Below are 23,796 nucleotides of genomic sequence, written 5' to 3'. Positions count from 1 at the left end.
TTTTATCATTTGGGTTCATTTGTTTTATTTACATCACTTCTTTTTAGAAGAGAAACCAGGACATAGTTTCCATAAATGAAAACCAGCTTAGATGTTACATAGACAATGGAGTAGGCACAATGAGCCTTTACCGACCCCCGGTAAGCACCTTTGCACGTATTAACCTCTACCTCTGTCCTCCATAATTTGGAGAGACGCAGATAAAGTGCTAAAATGGTGCGCAGGTTAATGATCCTCTGGCGGCTGAGCACACATGGAATCAGGAAGCAGAGAGATGAGAGTAGGAAGTGGGGGGAACCAAAGTTTCTTCTTCTCTCCAAAAAAAAAAAAAAAGGAAAATAAAATTAAATAATTAAAAAATAAATAAATATAAACCTTAATTTATAAAGGGATCTCAATGATTTAATGTCATGTATTAATGTGTTTCTAGTGAGATACCTGGGATCTACCAAGAACTCGAGGTCAACAGTCAAAGATCCACTGCTCTGTTATAAGAATATAACAATGAAAAGTACATAAAATGAACAAATGTAATTAAGTCTCCACACATTCCAGTTGTCACTTTGGCCAAAAGTATTAAAAAATGTTATATAGTGTAAGGGAGAATTTCAGCTCATTCTTTCACGTCCTCGGAAACAAAAATTCCTGTGGAAGAACTCCTTAGATAAATTGCAAAGGGTATACAGAAATGCAGTTTTATTTTTACCACATACTATGACACTTCTCCACTTTTCAGAAACATATACTTTTGTCGGGTGGTTTTTAAGTCTTTAAGCCATGTGCCATGAAATTCTATGTTTCTACGACACAAATGTATAGTTTGGAAACAGTGATATATATCTTCACGTTCTTGCCTTGTAATTATCAAAATAGATTAAAGTGGGCTTCTAAAGGTGCTTCTAAAATCTGGAAAAATACTATATAATACTTTGTAATATATTTTTTAACACTAGCTATTTAGAATTATATTAAGAATCATAATTATGTTTTTCCCTCCTTCATTCCCCCCTTTTTTAACATTAAATAACAGTATATATATATATATATATATATATATATATATATATATAATGTATACTTATCCATAAAAATGATATAACATAATAAATATAATTATATGTAATATTGGTAATTGGTAATAAGTGTAGAGTGGTATAATGAGAGAGAAGAGAGAGAGAGAAGAGAGAGAAAGAGAAAAAGAAAGAGAGAGAGAGAACCAGAACGAACGTCTTCTTCCCTCTGGGTATAAATACTAAGACCATGGGCAAAAAGGGTTTTTGGGTAAAATCACATATCTTTGGGGAACTTGGAGGTATCTTCTTTCCATCTGAAATGTATCAATTTCGACCAATGGACCAATTGGACTATATCCATTTTTCTACAATGAGTGTAGAAAAGAACAAAGGAATACAGGACTAGTAGCCATAGCGCTGAGAGATCTGTGCTGGAGGAAGGTAATCGGGTGCACCGAAGAACTTACACAATGTGAGGCAATTTTACAAGGAAGAGTTTGTTATATTGAATAAGTAATCATATAATGACGTGATTATATAAAAAGTATAACTGCAATGGTAATGGTGCTGAATAGGTTGGATTCAGATGTTTAACGCTTCGTGCATCCAAAAGACAATAACAATGTGAATAGTTTTCGTCTCTCATTTTAGGAAAAAACACTATGTTCATTCTTGTTTTCCCACAATTATTTGTAGAAAGGTATCAATTTGCACTGGTAAATGGGTAGATAATAAATGGGCTGGTGGCGGAACGTTCACACCATTGCTGTCCCGAAGTTCTCTATCTAGAGCCATCTGGACGCATAGTCAAACCAATGATGTTTCTTGAATCTCATCAACTTGAGTGTTTCTGTTATTAGCTGCAAAGCATGTTTAGCAATCAACATGGAATCAGATGTTTATTTGTGGTTGAGTGACAGGAGAAGGTTGTACCCAACGGTGTTTATCCACATGGAGGCCTTGTTACTAGTGGGGTAGCTAATGGATTAGTATTGGAAAACATAGTTTTTTAAAAATGCTTTTATTTGTAATATTAGAAAAGGTCTCAAAAGTAGACTTGGGCACCAGGGGGCTCTTCGTGTTCGTCTTCGTGCTCGTCTTCGGCAAAAAAACCCACTTCATATTCCGCAGCATCGAAGGGGTTAACGGGAGCGGAAATCCATAGGTTCGCTGTCAGGGGTTACAAAGACCGTGCGAGTGAGCCTATTGGTCACCTGCAGGGTCTTCCTCTGGCATCAACCAATTGGTTGATGCCAGAGGAGGTCCCTGTAGGCGACCAATAGGCTCATTCGCACTGCCCTGTAACCCGTGACGGCGAACCTGCGGATTTCCACTTCCGGGAACTGCCGCGATGCCGCGAAGACAAGGTAAGTTAGAAGAGGGGGGGGGGATGGTAGACGAAGACGAAGATCTTCGTGGTGTGTGTCTTCGTCTTCACCTACGTTTTACCGCCGCCGTCTTCTCTTCGGCGTGTCTTCGGAACGAACACGAAAACGCACTCTTCGTGTTCGTTTCCATGTTCGCCCGAAGACGAATGCACAAGTCTACTCAAAAGTAAGGTATGTCTCATGGCAGACTATACAGGTGTCTGCAAACAGGGTAGACATTCCTGGTGAAATTATTAAATTAAATTAAAAGTAATAAAATTAATGAAGTATAAAAAAATATTATATATCGAGTTCAGAGGAGGGCTACTGAAATGGTGAATGACTGTCAGGATAAAATGTATCATGAAAGATTAAGGGATCGTAATATGTATAACCTGGAGGAGGGATAAGATCAAGGTCCGATTAAGGTTTGAATCTCCACAGCAGGAAAATAATATTTGAATAATTACATCATAGACAGACCTCTTTTCTATGTTTTTTTTCTATTTCGGCAAAGAACTGTAACTGGAAATGGGTTATTCACGCTCTCTGTGTCATCCTGTTGATACTTTGGCCAGAAATCCCGTATATTTTTACTAGGCCTTGTCGCAATTTGCTTCTAACAATTCTCATAAAGTTCCACTAAACCACAATCAAATAAACCGGCATTAAAATCTTCCAGAGAGTCGGGGAAAGACGGCCGTTGCATTTATTGACCGAGTACATAATGAAGTCAGAAAAAAAAAAAAAGAAGAGATGAAATGACAGTAACAGATGTGTGTTACGTGCCGCCAACAAAGTCTGAAAAGATTAAAGACCTCGGCTCTGTTCAGAGCTATGCTAAAAATAATTATTATTTAGCAATACATCGGATAAAAGCAAAGCCTCATATAAATCAACAACGATTAAAACAAAACTTCTATGGCCTACACATTAATGTTACGTACAGATTACGGTTTTCGATATCATTAATTTTAATTGGGTATTGTGATTGTTTAAAACAAATGTTCATTATTTTCCACAATTTTTAACCAAAAGGTATCTCGATAGCAGTAATAAGAAATTGGGAATAAAAGTGTTACGTGTTATGAGAAACGGAGTGGGATGTTTTATATTTTTAAGCTTTTATTGGTAATCGGTTTTTGTAAAGAGCTGGCTCTTTATATCATCGATCGTATAAGAAGTTGAAGGGGAATTTCCCATGGCAAAAACATATTTTCTCCTTGAGGATAAAATCCCGTGCTATATACAAGAATGTAAGTCGGCATCGATAAAAACCTGGTGTGTCTTACTTTGTTCCAATAAATGTATTTTATCAGAAGACCAGGAGGCTACCATGGACTTCCCTTTAAAGTGGCACGGCCATCAAATATTAGTGCCCAAAGCCTCACTTTTATTTTGATTATTGATTAATCGGCCATATTCTGTGTTGCAACTAGCAATATAAAAAAAAAAGGTTCCTGAAAAATGAAAAGAAAAAACAATTTTTTAAAAAATAAAAGAAACCTTTGTCTCATTCATCACAATGCCCATCAAGAAGATCATAGAGATAGGAAGGGATGGTTGTTGAGGCGTGGTAATTTTTATCTAGGAGGCTGTGAGCCGTCTCAATGATATACATTCACTCTCGCACGCATACATTTTCATTATACATAAATACATACATTGGTCCGGAAGCAGTGAATCCCTCAGTCCTAAATTTTATAACCCCGCCACCTTAGAGTTTTGAGAAATAAGTTGTATTCCCTACGCAGTAGAAGCACCAGGCAAATATTTTTACAGAGGAATCATTTTACTGCACTCTGTTGAGACTACTATTTATCTAAATTATAGTAGAAGACAGCAAGCATGAAACATTACTTCCAGGTTAAAGCCATTTCAAATATGATAAATTGCGCAGAACAGAAATGTCCTTCTCTTTGTAAAACACTGTGAATATTTAAATAGAAGACGAATAAGATGTTAATATGTACTTCTTATTCGAGAGAGGTAGCTGCTTATCTAGCCATGTGTAGTCATTTTTGGTATAAATATTTACAATTTATTTTTCAGAACTTGTTTTCTTATGGGTTTCTCATGATTTTCAGTTTTTGTTTTGTTTTGTTTTTTATTCGGCTTGAACACTGAGAAGCTATCTTAAGAAAAAATTCCCAAAACATGTTTGGATAAGCGACATGGGTTTTTAAAATCAACAATCACAAAGACGGAACAGTGAGTGTATAATCATGTCCTGGACTAGATCATCTCTAAAAAAAAAAAAAAGAAATGCTTTGAGCTTCATTAACAAAATTGTTCTGATTCTTATACAATGAATCGTGTTGTGTATTCACTAGAATGTGCATGTAGCCAAGTTATACCAAGACTATGGGCATCTTTAATCTTTAAGAAGGGCCAGGGCTTAATTTATGGGTTTATAGCTCAGCTGACCCTTGGGTCAAGCATTAAACACAGCCCCAAACCTTGTATCTAATACAATGACAACGTAATGTACAAGACTTTTACCCACCAAACTAGTGGACACAACCTCTCTCACTTAGGATAGTCTACTGGCAGCAGGTCTCACTGAGATGGTTAGTCATTGGGGAAGAGCCCACTTAGGGACAATTAAGAGGTGGACCAGAGGAAGCTTGTCCAAGGCCCCTTTATGATTAGGGACGACCCTGACGGAAACTTAGCATGGTCCGTGGTGCTGAGGTCAGTAGAGAATCCACAACTGAACTAGCAGCATCTGTTACCAAAGACTTCTCTTGAATCCCTTTGAAGTTCTTGGCAATCTGCTCGTGAGTAGGGTTGTCCCACCCTGGTATGTCAGCGAAAATCTATCTTATACAACAGTAATGATCCTATTGAAGGAATATAGAGTGAAGAACTTAAGTACACTTTAAATAGTCAGTATTTGGGTCTTGATTTGATGAAAAAAATTTAGACTTTTGCACAATGAAGATTTTGAAAACAAACAATTAAGTAAGCAATTCAACTTCCAGGACACAGATCAAAAGAGATCACTAACTGCTCATGTTTGTACATGTTTAGTATCTCAAAGACACAGCACATGCTGTGTTCATGCCCTGACCACCAAGCTTCTAATTAGATAAAAGCAACATATTTAAATGAAGTCGGTGCAGGTTGTTGCCCCAGGAAAAGGTTATTACGGCAATTCATAATCATTTGTCTTTTGTATAATTTTTTGTAGTATTTTTATTTATGATGTTTCTGAGCACACTTATGTAACTCTGTATCTATTAGGCATTTTCTACTTCTTCGCTCCATTGTATTTACTGATGATGTAACATGCAAAGTGCTCTTAGAAATTATGTTTAATATTTAATGTCAGATAAAAGAGAAAGCTTTGGTACCTGGAATAATCAAGCTTGTCATTACTTATCTTAAAGAGCGAATGGCGATTTGGTAAAGTGTAGTAAATGTAGGTGTAGTGCTTCTCCACATAAATAATTTGCTCCATAAATCAGTCAGGCTGGGTGATTGAGACTGAGCTATTCAATTGTTTATCATCAAACAATGTGATAAGGCACAAGGCTAGTGTAGTAGATTGGGCTAAACTTCCTGGACTATAACATATACAAATGCACCCGTCTGAAAAATATTTACTAAAAACAAGATTTGTTCTGAAACAGCACAATATTTTTGAAAAGGCGATTCATATTACATGTTATACATAGAATGGAAGTGGATTCTGTAGCACTAAGGTGGTATTAGTAAAAGTGATACTCGTGTTTCAGAATTTTACAAATAACTTATAGTAAAATTGCAATTTCTTTGTTCACATCTGTCTTGTTTACCCCTTTATAAAAATACTGATATAGAATAAATAGAATAAAGCACTGTTTTGCAACCGTTTTTTTTTCTTGGATGCAAGTGTCTTCAACCTTATGGAGGGAGGTCACTGGGCTTGTCCCTATATAATGTATCCAGCAACTTGATAAAGGTACCGGTAAACCCCCATAAAAAGTTAGCCAGCTCAGTCCATAGTAGTTTAATAATAAATTGCTACTCACCACAAGAGAATAACAAATCTTGAAACCCGGCTTAGCCACAAAATGATCGTCTGATTTAAACGTGATTTTTATTTGATTCTTCTTGGATAGAAGTCTTGGTGGAAGCTCCATGTGTCCGCACCACCGTCCACGAACAACTGTGCTTGTTTCAGAATCTTCTTCCACCTCCACAAAATCATATCTAAAAATGCGGAATATCCGTTAATTACTTAAATATCCTGACAGGTAGAAACAAATTGTTAAAGTAACTCTTTACATAGGAATCAGAAGAACAGTAAAAGAATAAGTTTGGTTTTTTGAAAGAGCATTTCTTTGTTCTTCAATTTTTTTTAAAAATTCTTTTGTTATCAAGTATCTTTCAAAATTTTCAAGTTTATTTATTTATTTATTTTTTTTTTTTTCATGTTTAAATTCTCAATGGAGATCCCTTTCTATACTTTTCTTCGTTAATATTCAAATGTGTCATTAGTGCACATTAGTTCATATATCAGTACTGCTGGATATGAAGATAATTATAACACATTACTGCAAACTTGTGTATTATTAAAGAACATGTATTGTTCATTATTATATAAATATATTATTTATGGACCTAATGATGGATATGATAGGGTTTCCTGAAGTGATGCGCATTCAAAGGACATTTAAACAATTGGCGTTCTAGGAAAAAGTTGGGTAGGGCGAGTCTCGCTTACCTGCATATCTCATTTTCTTGTTCTTCCAATCCAAACTGATTGTCAAAAGTAAGCTGTATCCTTGTGTTCTCTCCAGAGTTAAGTTTCCAGGTAAGTAGTAGGTTCCTTGGGTAGCTGTTCGGAAACCGTGGACTACTTATACAACCATTTCCAACAACATTAATGTTTTCTTCTTTCCGGTACAGTTTGGTAAGGAGGTTGCTTTCTATGAGAAAGAAAACAACATTATTGAATGGACATTTTATATAGGAAATAGCTACCATGTGCTAATTAACCTCATTTGAACTGGAAAGTATTCCTAACAAAACTAACTCACTGCTGACAAGTATGATCATTTTGTATAAAGCTATAAACTGTTACGGTGTATGGGTAGATAAGAGACAAGATAGATTGTAATCCCGTTTGATTAGGGCCCGCTTTGCATCTTGTTCCTCTAAGTCCAATTATAATCTAATAATAATGCGCTATATAAAACAATAAATAATAATTACAATACAACAAATCCAAAATATTGTAAATGGTCCAGCCACAAAATGCATACATGGTACTGCAGTATGAAATAATGATATTTTTTGGTAATTTCTATATTTTGTTCACTGTAGATGGTGGAAAGCTTCTTTTAGTAAAAAGCCAATATGCAACTGAGGATGTCCTACCACTAAACTCGTGATCAGAAAAGCAAACTTGTGTATACCAGATAATGGACTGAATTCAATTCTCCCATAGACTGCAATGATTTTTTTTAAAAATATTATATCAAGTTTAATAAATCTGGGCCAGCATGTGTTGGCTGCTATTCAATTAGTTGAGAAAGATTTTTTTGCATTATTAAATCCAGCAGAAAACGTTTAGATTACAACCCTACCTTAGCTTAGAATATCTAGCCTTTAGGTGGAAAAACACTGAAATACACTAGAGGCCCTATTAGTTAAAAGTTTAAACGTATTTTTTGTTTAGTTTGGTCCTCCTTATAAAAATGCACGCCTTTGTATTTTAGGAAATATAAAATTAGAAATAATTAGATATAATTAGAAAGCATCTTATGGTACAGAATGGATATTTTTATTTCCCTTAGTGTTATTTTGCGTCGGCTTCGATATTTAAGTTTGGTTAAAGAAGAAATTAAATATTCCTCTTTTCAGAAATGTTGTCATTCTGTACTTTTATGTCACAATATTCCAAAATGACACAATATTTACAATAAATTTAAAATCACCCAGACAGCAATATAATAAAAGTACAATAACAATTAAAAGTCTAAACAAAAGAAAGGAAAGGCTCTCCTTTCATCTTACCGAGTTTCCTCTAATAACGAGTCATAATAATATCCCTGTTCCGTTCCCTTTATTTTCCTTATTCCTGTTTTCGATGCACAGTATACGGAAAACACAACAAGACTACATAGACAGCCCAGAAACCCCCTTCCAAGATGAAAAGCAATTCAGCATCATTGTAATTAATGACATTCTAAGATTTTGTTTTTTCCTTCCCTCTCAGATCCTGCTTTTTGTTTTGGATCCCACTAATAACTAGGGTGGGCACATAAAAAATCGAGTTGATCTTGCCTGACCAACACATGAGAACGGACATAGTAAAGGTTCGACTAGATTGACAACCTATGTAGATTGAGAACCTATTAAATGAAAAAGTGTCATTAAACTTCATTTAAATTAAGGAAATCGTATTTATTTTATAAGTAAGGTAGGAGTTTAGGCGTACGATGTAGTCTTCCTCCTTCACACCTTCTTCTTGCTCCCCAGCAGCTCTTTACAGCACAAGAGCCAACTGCGTCCATAAAACATCATCGAATCCTCTTAACAGTAGTTATCAGACTGTGCGCACATTCTAAAAGCCCCTAGATGCAAAGATTAATGGCTATTACCCCATGCCCCATGTTCCATTTTATTTAAATGGGTTATAGGTTATATCCATACCTGGGAAGTTCTGGGCTCTGGCTACCCGGAGCCTTCCCTTGCGGGACGTGGCCAGGACTGCACACTGACGTCGGTGGGCGGTCCCACTGATGTCGGTGGGCGGTCCCATTGACGTTGGGGAACACCCCCATGTAAAGTAAAAAATGAGCGGGGTGTGTCAGGACCCCGCTCCTGCGAACCCGGAAGATTTGGGTCTTGACCCAGAGAACAGGAGGATGAGCGCTCACCCAGCAATCTCCGGGTCAAACTCGGAGAGTTCCCAGGTATGGTTAGAGCTATAAGAATTTGCCCAAAAATGCTTAGTGGGGGTTGATCATGGTCGGAAGTGAGCAGAGTATGGACTGCATCCGCAGCTCACTTTAAAAAGACCATCTGCGTGGCTCTTACTTCTGGCAAACACCATGAATGAGATCAGTGTTAAGATTTACATGACGTTTTCTTAGCAGTACCAGAGACATTTCTTTTTTGCATCGACGGAAACTGCAGCTCATGGATTATGCATTTCTGAAACACAGGATTTTTTTTATTATAGCAAGACCTGCAGAAATAAAATTCACGGTGCGAGAGATGCAATCCATCATAAACGTAACACTGACTTTTACAGTGCACAGAGGGCAAGTAATAGCAATGTTCATAGTCGGAATGATCCAGGAATACCTTGTACCAAGCTTAGCCACAAACAAACAAAATAATAACACAATATATTCAAAGAAGAATTGTATTTTCCATTCCCCTCCGCTAGCACGGTCATTCAGTCAGCGGGTTTTAAATGATTTGTTACTAAACTCAATTAAAATAATATATACAGGATGTCATTTTGAAACATAATTATTATGTACATTCTAGAATTATATTTTATTTGCTAACTGCGACTATAAAATAGAAAATATATATGAAAAAAAAGAGAAATATCAAATACCTAGTCATCTTGAACAAGCATCACAACATCCATAGCACACAAGCACATACACGTCCATGCTAACACACAAACACTTACTTACACATTCATGTTAAAACACACTTATACGTATATTCTCATTCTAACACACATACATACATTCATACATACGCCCTTCCTTAGCCTCTCACTCACCCAACATACTGTGCTACATGAAGGGAAAATACTTTATGTTTAAATAGAGGTATCTAAACACAGGCACACTAATATAGAAAATAAATCATAACGAACAACATAATAAACACATAATCTGACAAGGTTTTCCTTTTAAAATGTACTAAAGGGGCACAGAATGACAACACTGAATTAAGATTAAACATGCTAAAACTTCACAAAAAAGAGACTATAGTCTATAATAGGCCCAGATAATAGGCCCAGATGGCCACATAAAGTGCTCGCCCCTGCAGTATCAGTAAGTATGGGAACTTCTGGGCTCCCACTACCTGGAGCTTTCCCTTGCAGGACGCGGCCAGGACTGCCCACTGATGTCAGTGGGCAGTCCCGTGATGTTGGTGGGAGGTCCCGCTGATGTTCGGGGCGTTTCCATTGATGTCAGGGGCGTTTCCGCTGATGAGCAGGGGAGCGGGGCGTGTCAGGACCCCGCTCCCACAACCCGGAGGATTCAGGTCTTGACCCGGGCAAATCCAGAGAGTTCCCAGGTATGCAGCCCTCTTGGCCAGCAGCCAAATGGTCAGGCCTGGTCTACAATGCCTTGAAGCATTAAACTTTTATATCGTATAATATGTAAGAATTCGTATAATGAGATTATTCTTATAATGTATTATTCATTATTATTAATTATATTTTTTCCGCTATCCAGTATTATTATTAACATACATATTTTTATGTTTTCATTGATGCAATGTTTATCCACCACAAAAACATTTTCCTCCGTCATCTCGTCAAGGTTTGGAATTTTATCCTTTGTTGATGTTCCTACAATTTCTAAGAATGTACATAATTGTAGCCTTGAAAAAAAAGTATTTATTATTCTGTAGTAGAATGGCAACTGTATTGACAATACGAAAACTCATTTGTTTTAAAGTAATCCTCACTTACGGAAGTTCAGTTTGAAAGTTGCCATAGATATCTAACTATACATTGTACAGGGCCAGTACAACTCTTCTACGATGATAAAAATGCCAGGGCTAGCCCCTACCAATGAATAGTGAAGCTGCAATTCTCGTTCAATAGAAACGAAAGTTTAATCTCGTAAAAATGACGCAATACCGCTTATAAAGTTTGTTTTATAGTTTCTATGGCAACCACCTGCCAGAGCCTGCTTTTGTGTTACATAAGTGTTCATGGCGAAAATTATGAATCAAGCACAATTTTACATGGTTAAGTAAATATTTCTAGGAAGGGTTTAGTAATTTACAATGATGTTTTTAATTCTGCATTTAGTTACAAAAGTGTTAAATTCAGCAGTGTAGGTGGAACCGAACCTTTAAGTAACTCAGAGAGCCAAAGTTACATTCATTCAGAACTAATGTCAGGAGTAAGTGGCTGGCACTTTAAGCATACCTGGGAACTTCTTAGCTCCGACTACCTGGAGCCTTCCCTTGCGGGACGTGGTCAGGACTGCCCACTGACGTTGGTGGGCGGTCCCGCTCACGGCGGTGGGTGGTCCCGCTTACAGCAGCGGGAAACAGCCTCATTTAAAAGGGGAAATAGGCGAGGAGCAGCGGTTTGACCAGGAGAGTTCCCGGGTATGACTTTAAGGCCTGCGGCCACCAATGATCTAGTTATGACCGACTGCTGGATAAGAGAGGCTAAGGCCTTATGCTCGCGCGGTGGGCACCTGAGCATATCCAGCCAGTGGAAGCAGCAGATCGGGTGAGTATTGAACATTGTTGGCTAGCGGCCCAGTGTGCCAGATGGCCAGTCTGGGCTTGATTAGGGACCCCTCTAATTTGCCCTGTATTTCCAAAGGCCAGTCCAGACCTGTGATGAATTACACCTATTCATAAACCGATTCATTTTCACCACTAATTATATCAAGATTCAATTATTTTAGTAACATTTTACTAATGGTATTATTTTTTATTTATTTATTTGTTTTCTGAATTTATCCTTAAAGAGCAAAACTTGAATATTTCCTTAAAAAAAAAAAACAGTAAAAAAATTAATTTGAGCAACATATTGTACTGTAGGTATAGTATGTAAAATCTGGGAGGAATATTATGTTTCAGTCAACTGTTAAAAAATACATTCATATTTTGAATTAATTTCTCTTTGAGATTATCTCCATTAAAGAAAATGCAATTTCATTAATTAAACTCGACTCCTAAAAGCGTTTGTTCTGGTTTGTGGAAACATTTCTGTTCTCGAAATCATGAAACCGCTGAAGCACCTAAATGGTGTTGTGAAGCAATAATCCTTTGAATGCAAAATATTTTGACTCAATGAAGGGGAAAATAGGCAAATTCTTTGTACACAACAGGGGGGGGTGTACAGAAACAAATAAACGCCTTCACAACTGTATTTATTATGAATAACTGCAGCACAGAAGAGGTTACTACTATTACCCTTATGAATTAAGCAGTTCAGTATATTTCAAAAATGTACTATTCAATGTTATACCTTACATAATTCTATAATATATAATTATAAAGAAGGCATATATTTACACGTATTTACTGTATATATATACATATATATATATATATATATATATATACACACACACACGGTATACATGTATTTACTGTATATTATATATATATATATATATATATATATATATATATATATATATATATATATATGAATATGATAAGCCTAGAAATAGAAAACGCATTCATGGACAGGGCTAGGTCTATATCATAATCATATAGCATCCCAAGAAAATTGTGCCCTTGTTGCACTAACCTACAGTGTCAATGTAGGCATAGACCTTATGTGTCGACCTCCCCCCATTCATTGCCGAGGCTTCTGTTGCGCTCCTGACAGGGGGCAGATATAATTTCACGCAGGGGGCATTTTGTGGGGTAACAACCAGTACGCTCCACCCTGGTAAAGGAGCCCAGGCACAAGGACCGGCCCTGTTCATGGAAATGTTTAGAAAGGGGAGCCGAGACGAAAAAGCCCTCTAAGCTACTTTGATTTGAAGGCTGTAGGCCATTCGCGTAAGGTTTCCATTGATTGTTTTCTACTGGCTTCTCTACACATAGCTATGGAGCATTAGCATTTACACCCTGACTTGATCTGTTTTGTGCATTGTTCATGGGTTTCCTCAGCAGACCATTGGGCTATGTTACTTAAAAGGGATTTGACTTAACCATATATTATCAAAATCCAGCCCTGGCGAACTTTTGCGCATGAATAGCTTGGGTGGCTCTGTATAGAGCATCTTTAAATGAACACAGTCTTTTAAAAAACATCTCACTGATTGAACTATTCATTTATCGGGGGCAGTTCAGCCACTCCTAATGCAAAATGCCAGGGCTGACCTTTTATAATGCACAGTGAATTCAGGGAGTTCCACAAATCTCAATTATTAGAAATTTAGAAAATAAACCCCAATGTGTTGACGATGAGACTAAGTAGTGTACCAAATGTGTTTTGATCCAAAATTTTACAGGGTTGTTCCCGGAATATATTTATGTATACATTGTGATGACTGAAGCACATGTACACTGTATATTTTGGATTAATGGTGGCTTATATATTGATCGGGGCCCAAGATGAAGCCTGATGAATAACCTGAGGAAAAGGGGAGGTATGAGATTCCACCAATTATCTGTTTATTCTCACACACCCCAGGTATTGTCTATCAGGTTCCATCTACTCTTTATTATTTTATTATTATTATTATTATATTATTTTATATAACCTCACAGCAATAACGACCGTAGAACATAATCATTTGGAGTGTGTAGCCCACATCGCTTTATTGAACAGGAAAACCCACACTGTTACACAACATGTATATATGGGCAGTTATGGACAGCTTGCCCTGTAATGGGCCGCCATGCTGGTCACAGCCACGGCGACCAACGGGACAGGTGAGTTACAAACATTAACCAAGTACATAGCCTAAAACTTAGTCCCACTCAAGGGGCCCTCCACAAACCCCATATCCAACCTGGTCATGTCGCCTCTCCCTTTATTGGGGGTGAGGATCAGGTCAGGGATCCCTTTATTAGGTAAATCAACGAATAACCTGATCAAGCAACCAATGTCCCCGCCGTGATTCCTATACACACTTGGAAAATAGTTGCCAAGTTGCAGTTGTAATGCCGAGTGGTGGTCAGACGTGACTTCACATAAAGCCAATGAAGAACTGTGTAATTATATTGCATCACACCCCACCCATATTAGACTAATGTCCTGCCCACACCTGAGGAGCAGATTTTTTTTTAGCAAAAAAGTTAGTATTTGCATATTTAAAATAAAAAAAGGATCCCTCCTATTCCTAATACTCACTTAACACTCCTTGTTTATTAAGTAGTCTTCTACTGTCCATGGAAAGATATTAAAGCCAACCACCTGTTATAAAAATTGTTAAAAACAGGCAAGGCATATAAAAAAAAACAGTTTAAAAAGAACAAATAGGCCCTGGCTGCATGTGCCTAGTCTGCTTTCAGTACAACCCGTCCCTAATAAAAACGCATGCTTCTTCTAAACCTTGACTATGTGCGATTGGCACTGATTTGTTAAACAAAGTTGTGCTACAAATGAAGTGTTCCTTAATATACAATATATTTTCTCTTTTATTTACCCGTTTTCTGCCAGTGTAGCATTAGCACCTGCAAAAGAAACGTGTAAGAACACATAACATCTCCGCTTGTGATTCATCGGCCTCCAGCGCCTCATCAGCAAACCTCTTCTTAGAAAAATCCGATTGTTGATTTCAATCGGCACTTTTATTTATCCTCAAGCCTTTCTGAGAAATATGTCTGCTATGTCCTGCATTTTCAGTAACAAAATGCCAATTATTGGAGATATCTAAACAGAGCATGTGAAGAGGTAGCATGTAATCTAAAACATGCCTAACAATCTTAAACTAAAGATAAATGGCCATAAAATATAGAGCTATTCCGGCAACCGTTATTCACTCTGCCCGCTTCCTCTTACAATTATTATATTTACTCGTCTTTTTTATATTCTACCGAGGCTGATGTAGATGTTCAGGTTTTTAACCATTTAGCCCCCGTCTTCTAATAATAAAGCCTTTTGACTCTCAGATAACTGGATTATGTGTGCTTTTCATTCTTGCTAGTCCTTCTGTCTAGTATTGCATTATTTCTCTTTTGTTTTTCAAATAATCATGTCCTCTGCTACTCTGCCCGTTATTAGTCTCTTATTTTTCAAAGTAAAATAATGTAAAAAAAAACCCCAATGAAAATACATGCAAAAGAAGTAATCTATTTAATTATAGTTTTTCATAAAGAGTTTAATGAAGAGTTAAATGGGGAGTTACGACTTCACCTCTCTGAACTCACTACTAGTATGAATCCTTGGCAAATTACTCTACAAGAGCAACTATGATATTGAACTGTTTAATTTCATTGTATATCCTGGAAAATGGCTGAATGTGGTCACCCTACCTTCAAAATGTAAAACAGGAGAGTAGGACACTTCAACTCTCCTGCTAATTCATAATTTACTTGAATAAACCCTCCTCCAATCAAATCTCACCTCCAATCAAATTTTTTCCCAAATGGTCACATGTAATTAATTATGCATTCGCTAGCCCAGGAGTTTTTTGGGGTTGAACAGTTGCTCCCTCATAGTACCAAGGATTAGAGTTCAACTTCAACTTTATTATTGTATAAAAACCCATATCAAAGACATTTTCCCTAAAACATTAAATTCCCTGTTTTTCAGTGCAGACATCTTAGAAAAATGTATAAATTAACAGCATAAATACATATTTTTATGTGTGTGTACTGGTATTGTCAAAAAAACACTATTATGACATTCTCCGTCCATCTCGGAGGACAATATTAATGAATAAGTTACTAGCACCAGATATATATCTCTTTACTGCCACATAAAATCTCCAGATTTAGTAAAGTAATGAGACAGGTATAGATTTAGAACAAAATGTTTTAGTGCAATAATTTTCAGGGCATAGACATGTATACATTTTCTTTTTTTTAATTATTTAGACATTTTTGTAAACAGGCTCCTTGAGTTGGTAAACATTAGCGGCAGATGGCAGTGAACTGTTCTATAAATTACATGGGGATGGATCATTTAGAAAGCTCACGGGTCTGTTTGATGTTAACTCATTTGGTCGATTCCTGTGTGGTCTGGTATTTGAATATATGGCTCAAATAGCTCGCCCAGATTTGCAGTAGGCACTCGCTTCTTGGGGGTTTGTACAATGTTCGTAAAATGTTTCTACTATAAAAGTACATTGTAAAAAAAAAAAAAAAAAAAAAAAAAAAGATATATAAAAGTCAATTATAAAAGTTCGGTGTGGTTTTCTTTTTTAGATATCAGCTAAAATGTTGAAGATCCCAATTCATAATTTCAAATGTATCTACCTGTTTGGACTTTGACAAAGTAAGTTATGTACCAGACTTTACTAGAAGCTCTTGCTTCTATATGCGTAAAAGCACAATTAGTGTAAAAGAAAGTCATAACCTCTTTTTTTTCCATCGGTTACGGCATTGGTTGGCTGCCAGCTTTATGTTGGTTAACGCTAGCTTCCTTAGAACATTCCTTGAATGTCTGTTTCACATCTGCCGGGAATTTATAGACAAAAACAAGCAAGTAAATAGACAGAAGCATGCCATGCAAATAGTCTTGGAAACGCGGATGCCACTTTAGATATTTCAGAGGCACTCCTGGAATATTTACATTTATATTGTTGTCAATAATATACGCTTTATTTACCAAATTCCAATTATTTCACAGAACCATACAACGGGGAGGCACAATACTAATGTGGTTAAGGATATAATAGAAGGAACGTTAAGGCTGCTTCAAGGAGCTTGTAATCTAAAGGTTGCCCCAATCTTTCAATCAAGTAAGGAAAATAGATGATTTTCACATTTCATTTTAGTGTTTTAGAAACCCCATAACGACACCACTATTCTGTTTATAGAAGAGACTTCCCACCACTGAATCAGGGAGGGAAAGTAGAGCTCTTTACGACCGCCTGTACTCAAACTGTAAGCTCTATTGGGGAAGGACCCCCTATCCTAATGTATTCATACCTGATCAAAATGTATGTATGACTGCTGTACTTCTTATACGATCGCACTTAATATTACCTCCGCTTTAGCATATCATAAACTTTAAAGTGCCGAGTACATCTGCTAGCACTAAATAAATAAAAAATACATGTTCTTCTTCCATCATTGATTTCCACCGCTGTTGCCCTCTAGTGACCATACTATGCGTAGTAGTATATTTTGTACAGTTCAGCTGTGTGAAGGAGCAAGTAACAGATCTGTGATGGAGAAGCATCCATTCAGAGAGTCAGTCTTTGCCTAAATATATATATCGATTCAGCACTGGCTAGGCTTAGGTTCCACGCCTGCTCGCTGATATCCCAATGCTAAGCTTGCCCTGATGCATGATGATGACTTTAGGTCAATTACATATTAACAAAATGCATGAGTTACTGTGAAAGTATTTATGAACACAAAAGTGGGAAGAAACAGGAAGTTTCTGTCTACTGACATCACACTGCATGTAGCGCTTCCTATAACCTGGTCTATCTAACAACGGCACTTTTACCTATTGTGTAATACACCCTAAATCCCTCTAGATTGTAAACTCATCTCAGCACGGCCCTCCTCACCTGTTGTCTCTGTAAGCCAATTTGTTATGTTACACACTATTTGTTATGTCCTGTCTACCCATTGTACAGCGCTACGGAACTTGATGGCGCTATATAAAACAATACATAATAATAAAACATAATAATAATATCCTCAAATACATTCTGACATTGTGAGTGTTCCCGTGGCTTATCGAACATTATTCTTCTAACGCATATGGCGGCAGAAATTCAGACGTGGTAACAAGGTTTTTCCCATGAGATAATCAATCTGGGTTGATAGTTCTGTAAACTGCAAACCTTGCCAGGGTGGCTATAAAAGAAAACCCGAAATTTGGCCTGGCATGGCAGGTTTCCTGTGTCTATTGATAGTAATGCACTCAACGAGGCTAAAGTTGGTCAGTCCAGTTCTTACATTCATTGCCAATATGCCAATGCCATGGTAACGAAAAAAAAAAAGGTATTACAGATTCCCAGACACTGACTTATTACAAATAAATTGAATTTTTATTAAGCTTTGAAAACAACGTCTGAAGCTATGATAAATCAAGTAAAACTAATGTACAAGTCATATCATCATATTATATATGTTCTTATGTGTTATTTATACGCTTATTCCATCTGAGAGAATCCACACATAGGGAGGATGATTACAAGATTTGAGGGTATAGGTAGAATAATTGAATTCCAAAAAAAGAAAAAAAAACTGAATAATAATGTGTCTGAGTCTCAAATGTATAAAAGATGCATAAAATATAATTGCCTCTGTAAAGTGAATTGCCGTACAGAAAGCCTATTGCAAATTTTTTATTTCATTTACAGAGTAATTTATAGCTGGGTAACGGCCTCTGGAGTCTATAGAAAACATAAAATGTCAGAATTAGAATTATTCTATTTGTATTGTTATATATTTATCAAGTGGTGACATTTTCTAAATGACTTTGAAATAATGCAAAATAAAAATACTTATAACGATGAAAGGATTTCTCTAATTTCAGCATACAATCTGAAGGCAGTAGGGAACCTTTGACGTGTGCTACAGTGAAAGGAGATTAGCAATTTAATGTTTGTCAATTATTATCACCTAAATTATTTTTAGTCGCTGTGACTGTATGGACCACACTTATATCTGGGAACTTGGCTATGGTCCTCCTGTGTGCTCTTCACTTAATTGCATATATGGAGCCTGGGAGTAGTTGGATATTGGAGCAGAGATGACTACCAGCAGTAGGGTACAGATTCCATACATCATGTCCATATGGACCTGTGACATGTGGGATTAATGGGTCACATTGTAACCACAACTGGGGCATAGGAGAAGGGGTCTATGCTCCTAAAGTGGATTTTTATGGCATTTAACCCACTGCACCACATTCACTTCAAGAGAGTCGGAATACAAGACCATAAATACACAGGACAGCCACTAGAGATTGGCGCCTGAAGAGGCAGAAAAGCAGCCCTCCTCTGGACCAGCATGGAGAAGAACTCACTACAAGGTAAATTAGATGAGCGCCCAGTCTGGGGAAGGATGCTGGAGGGCTCTAGGTAAAACATTATGATTCGTTTTAGCCCAGCTTAACACTGAATTACTATAAACTAGAAATGACTTCATGCTCAATGCACAGTAACATTTCCCTTTTACAAGCATTGTCTTCATATCACGGTAATACCGAGACATTTCACCTAAATTCTTTACACAAAGAATACATATTTGAGGCAAAGGAAACACCTTATCCGCTGTTATAATCCCCTGTTTAGAAAACGTATTTTGTCCTTTTGGGCCTTCTGACCATTCTGTGTATTCCAAAGGCAGATAGTTCTAAGTATGTGAAAATGTTCTATTTGTTAAACAACACAATTATTTGTAAAAACCTGTTATGTTGTTTAGACATTTAAAACATGTAATGCCTTGTAAATAGTGATCATGTCTATGAACCGAACCGAGTTTTCTCAAAGTTGATGATTACTGTATGTACATCTGACTTTTATGAAAGTATGTGCTCAATTCAATGCCAATTTGCAATTCAATTGCACTCTAAGGATGCAAGCCCCCCCCCAAAAAAAAGATTGCTATCCTTGCAAAAACATATATACATTAGCAAGGGCACCTCATAATCACAGCCCACCATTAACTGTTATCACATCCTAACAAAGGGACATTTCCAATTGACATGTTGTTGCCACAGCAGAAGCTCATTACAGCCAATATGGTACAGGTAAAAGTTAGTGGTATTTCTGTTGGTAATGAGTATTTATTTATGGTTTTAAGATATGTGGAATTTGCTTTTATTTCTACTTTATGATTGGTAACATGTGAAAAGTGGACCTGAAGATGATCTCATTTGATTTAGATTTAGTGCTACATGCACAACCCTTGTGAGTGCATTATGCTAATACATTCCACTAACAGTTTTGTAGAAGTCTACTGATTTTAATCTAGCTGTTTGTAGCAGACCCAACCTTGAATCTAAGATCACAATTAAGGGGTTCATTGGTGTTGAATCTCAATCACTGTTAACACCAATAACTGTTTGGACAGCTTGCTGAATGGAAGCCTATACATTTACTAAAGTGAACTCACTAACATTTTTTTCTGGATTCATCATGTGGTGAACTTGATTACATCTACAGTAAAAGCTTGTGAACAGGGCCCTCTTTACCTAATGTTCGGTTTGTCTTACTATGCCAGTTGTTGTTTTGTTACACCATTTGAAAATATGTATTGTAAGAAGTGCTGGGTAGGTGGTTGTCTGGGCAGGTGGGCCACCGTAGAAAAAGCTGTAAAGTTATGTAAGATTTCTGAACCCCAGAAGTCTCTTCTTCAGATGGAAGAAGAGACCATTCATCTTCATCTGAAGAAGAGGGATCTGATGTTCTGATTGCTTATGTAACTTTACAGCTTTTTTATGTTGGCCAACTAAAAAGGTATAAACTTGTCTAAAGACATTTTCTAATAGGCTAATGCCGCAAAATCCTTTTTCTTATTAATCTTTGTGTGAAAACACAAATATAACTTGGCGTGTTAGCCTGCTTAAATATTCCTGGTCAATTAGGCAATAAGAGTTGGATTATTGGCACAGTAGATCCAATATCAGTGGTCAAAACCAAGTCAAAAGAAGGGGGTAAGTATGGATTTTGGAATAAATGATATTAAGATGATATTTTATTTCATGAAATAGGTCACTTACACTCAAAATAGAGGGTTGTATTTTTGGGTAACCAAATGCCCAATTATTATTGAATAGTGAACGAGGTTTACGAAAAAGTCAATCAAATGTTCAACAAGCGAATCTAGAAGGAAGAAATAGGGTGTTATGATAACATAAGTAAAGCAATTTAAAAGTTATGGGCTTTAAACATAAGAACTGTTTCATTGCCAAGTTACTTATTTCCAGGAAAGGAAGTAATAGCATCGTTCATATCGTCTATTGTTAAGTTGTTCCTCAATAAATCGTCTGGCTTCAAGATATAATAATAGTAAAGTGGCATCCTGTAAATAGGAATCATGTGTTGAGGAAGTTCAGCAGCCATTGTAATGTTAGGTAGTCTACAGACTGTGTGGGATCATAACTACAATTACTCATGCCGAGGATGGAGACGTGTGTCAAGAGTGTGAACATGGTCAACATAATGTATGGTTCAAGGGGAATTCCCAACATACAATACGATGCTGACTGATGATGCTGAATTTGCAGTTTAATCGTCACTCAATGGATAACAGTTGATCTTGCTCAACCTTTTCTCCATAATTACAACTTCAAATTACAACTTATTTAGCAATCATTACTTTCTAGATTTATTTTCTTATTAAACGGAACCATATATATTTGTTTTTATCATTATTTCTTAGGTCTTCCTGATATTCAAAGGTCATAAAAGGTAGAAGCCATGATGATCAAATATTGTGTTGACTACCTAAGTAGTTTCAGCAAATCCATCTACTTTTTAGTTTAGTTTTACAGCACATTGGTGAGTTGGCATTGCATCTTAGAAGCATAAAACTTCTATTCAGGTGCAGGGCACTGCCAATATCACCTAAACTATATAGATGACTTTACTCAAAAAAATGAGTAGTTGATATATCGAGTGGTGCATCATACAAACAAAGTGATTCAAGGAAGAGCGCACCATATCCAAGCACCTAAAATGGATACATTTTTGATCATACATTGAAGACATCCGATCTCTAATATAGACACCATACAATATGCGCAGTCAAGCAAAAATAAACCCTTTCAAAGCTAACACATGTTATGTACCGTAAGACATCAACACACCGCTACTCCTGCACTACTTACACATTAGTAAGCGTGCTCAAGCCTCTTACAAGTCACATCATGACTGTCAAATGCACCGCTACCTCTTTGCATATACATATCACCCCTTATTAATAGACGTGCAAATGGGCCAAAAAACGATTCTAACAAATTTTCCGGTCCGTTTCTGGCCCATTCATTTTGGGGCAACAGATTACGTCTCCTGCTCATTCGGTTCGGCCAAAAATCATTGGGGATTTTTAATTCGGGAATGAAATGTGTTGCCCGGGGCCCACATTCACTCTCATTCACTCACCACTTCCACATGTTCTTGTTCTGCATCTTCTGTCTTCTACCACTTGTCTTTTATCTTCTATCTTCATTCGTATCTCTGCGGACATTACCAGGCGCAAACTTTCGCCAAAATGGTGGCGCTTCCAATCACGGGAGAGATTGTGACCAAACGTGCCTCAATTTTGGACTAAGGTGAACGTCAGCCAAAATGGAAGTTTGTGCCAGGTAATGTCTGCAGAGACCCGGACAAAAATAGAAGAAAGAGGATGAAGGGAGAAGATGAAGAACAAGAAGATGCGGAACCAGAAGTGGTCGGCAGAAGCGGAGGGCAGGGAAGGTAGGGAAACATTTAGAGAGCGAGAGAGTTTGAGAGAGTGAAATGCCCGCGAATTTCAGCCGAAAATTCAGTTTTTTGCTTTGACCACTTCGTGTGGGCTCCGGCCTCGTTTTTGTGGCTTTGTGCGAATCGCAAAATTTTACTAAATTCTGTAAATTAGCAATTTGTACGAATCCGGATGCACAAGTCTACATTCAACAAAATGCCCCATCAGTCGTCAATCACACTGTTCAAATAAAAGTATAAAATGCTTAATATGTTAAAATGAAAACTGTGGCGGTTATAGAACTTTATATGGGTTATATGGAAAGGTTGTTGCAAGTTTCCCATCCCAATTAGATGTATTGGCAATCGACACACGTTTTGGTCACTTACTGCATTTTTGCTTTTCATTTTTTTTTACATTTTTGAACTGCTATGTACATACTGACCACGGCCAGATTTAGTCAGGTCCATTGAATTATGCCCTATATTTCCATAACTTTTAACGACACAAATTGTCTCTATAAAATAGGTACATTTAAATAAAGTGAAACCTAGTAGCCATGTGCACATCAGAGTTGCTGCCTGTCATAAATTAAGTTTATGGATAAGGAAGCATGAAGTTCTCACTCCACAAGGGAACAATCAAATGATAAATGTATTGAGGACTGTAAATCGCTAAGGTTTGATGCTTTTGTAAAACTACACCTTTAGGAAACACACACAAAAAAGTTCAGACTTACTGGCACCCGAGAAATGCAACGTCCTACACACAAAGCAATCATTAAAAAATATTCTGGTTTTTGATTGTTGATAAATAACGACAGTTCCTATCTGATTTCATAATCTGTTTCTGCATGTTGAGGAAATTAACGGTGGAATACAGTACCTGCCCCTGGGAATTATACATTGGCCCAGAAAACATAATTTGGCGGAACTTTGCTCAAGGCCTGACCCAGGGGGTTGACCAAGCTGCTCCATACCACTTACCTCCGAAGCTGCTATCCTCTATGCTGTTTGCCAAGACATGATGTCATATCTGAGAACGCTGGGTTAATTTGGTGCAGAGTATGTTTGCTATGGAAGCTGTATCAAGTTGGCACAGTCCTCCATAGTGTATAAAAGCCAGTTATAAAGGGGTTCTCCCCAGCCGACCCATGAAGCAATGGTGCACCAAGGAGCCTGATCGTCCAGTTGGGCCTT

At 37.0% G+C, this 23,796-nt stretch overlaps 1 protein-coding gene across 1 annotated transcript in view; it reads right to left on the bottom strand.

The window, feature by feature from the left end:
• PDGFD (platelet derived growth factor D) overlaps positions 1 to 23,796 on the bottom strand; it is a 76,135-nt gene that overhangs the window by 37,651 nt on the left and 14,688 nt on the right. Inside the window, exons 2-3 of the mRNA XM_053456484.1 lie at positions 7,092 to 7,296; positions 6,397 to 6,577 (exon numbers count right to left, since the gene is read on the bottom strand). Of these exons, the coding sequence (XP_053312459.1) occupies positions 6,397 to 6,577; positions 7,092 to 7,296 (386 nt within the window). The remainder of the gene's footprint in view (positions 1 to 6,396; positions 6,578 to 7,091; positions 7,297 to 23,796) is intronic.

This window comes from Spea bombifrons, chromosome 2 (genome assembly GCF_027358695.1).
Source record: "Spea bombifrons isolate aSpeBom1 chromosome 2, aSpeBom1.2.pri, whole genome shotgun sequence".
Classification (NCBI taxonomy): domain Eukaryota; kingdom Metazoa; phylum Chordata; class Amphibia; order Anura; family Pelobatidae; genus Spea; species Spea bombifrons.
Note: the sequence above shows the minus strand (reverse complement) of the source record. Positions and strands in the feature narration are given on the sequence as shown.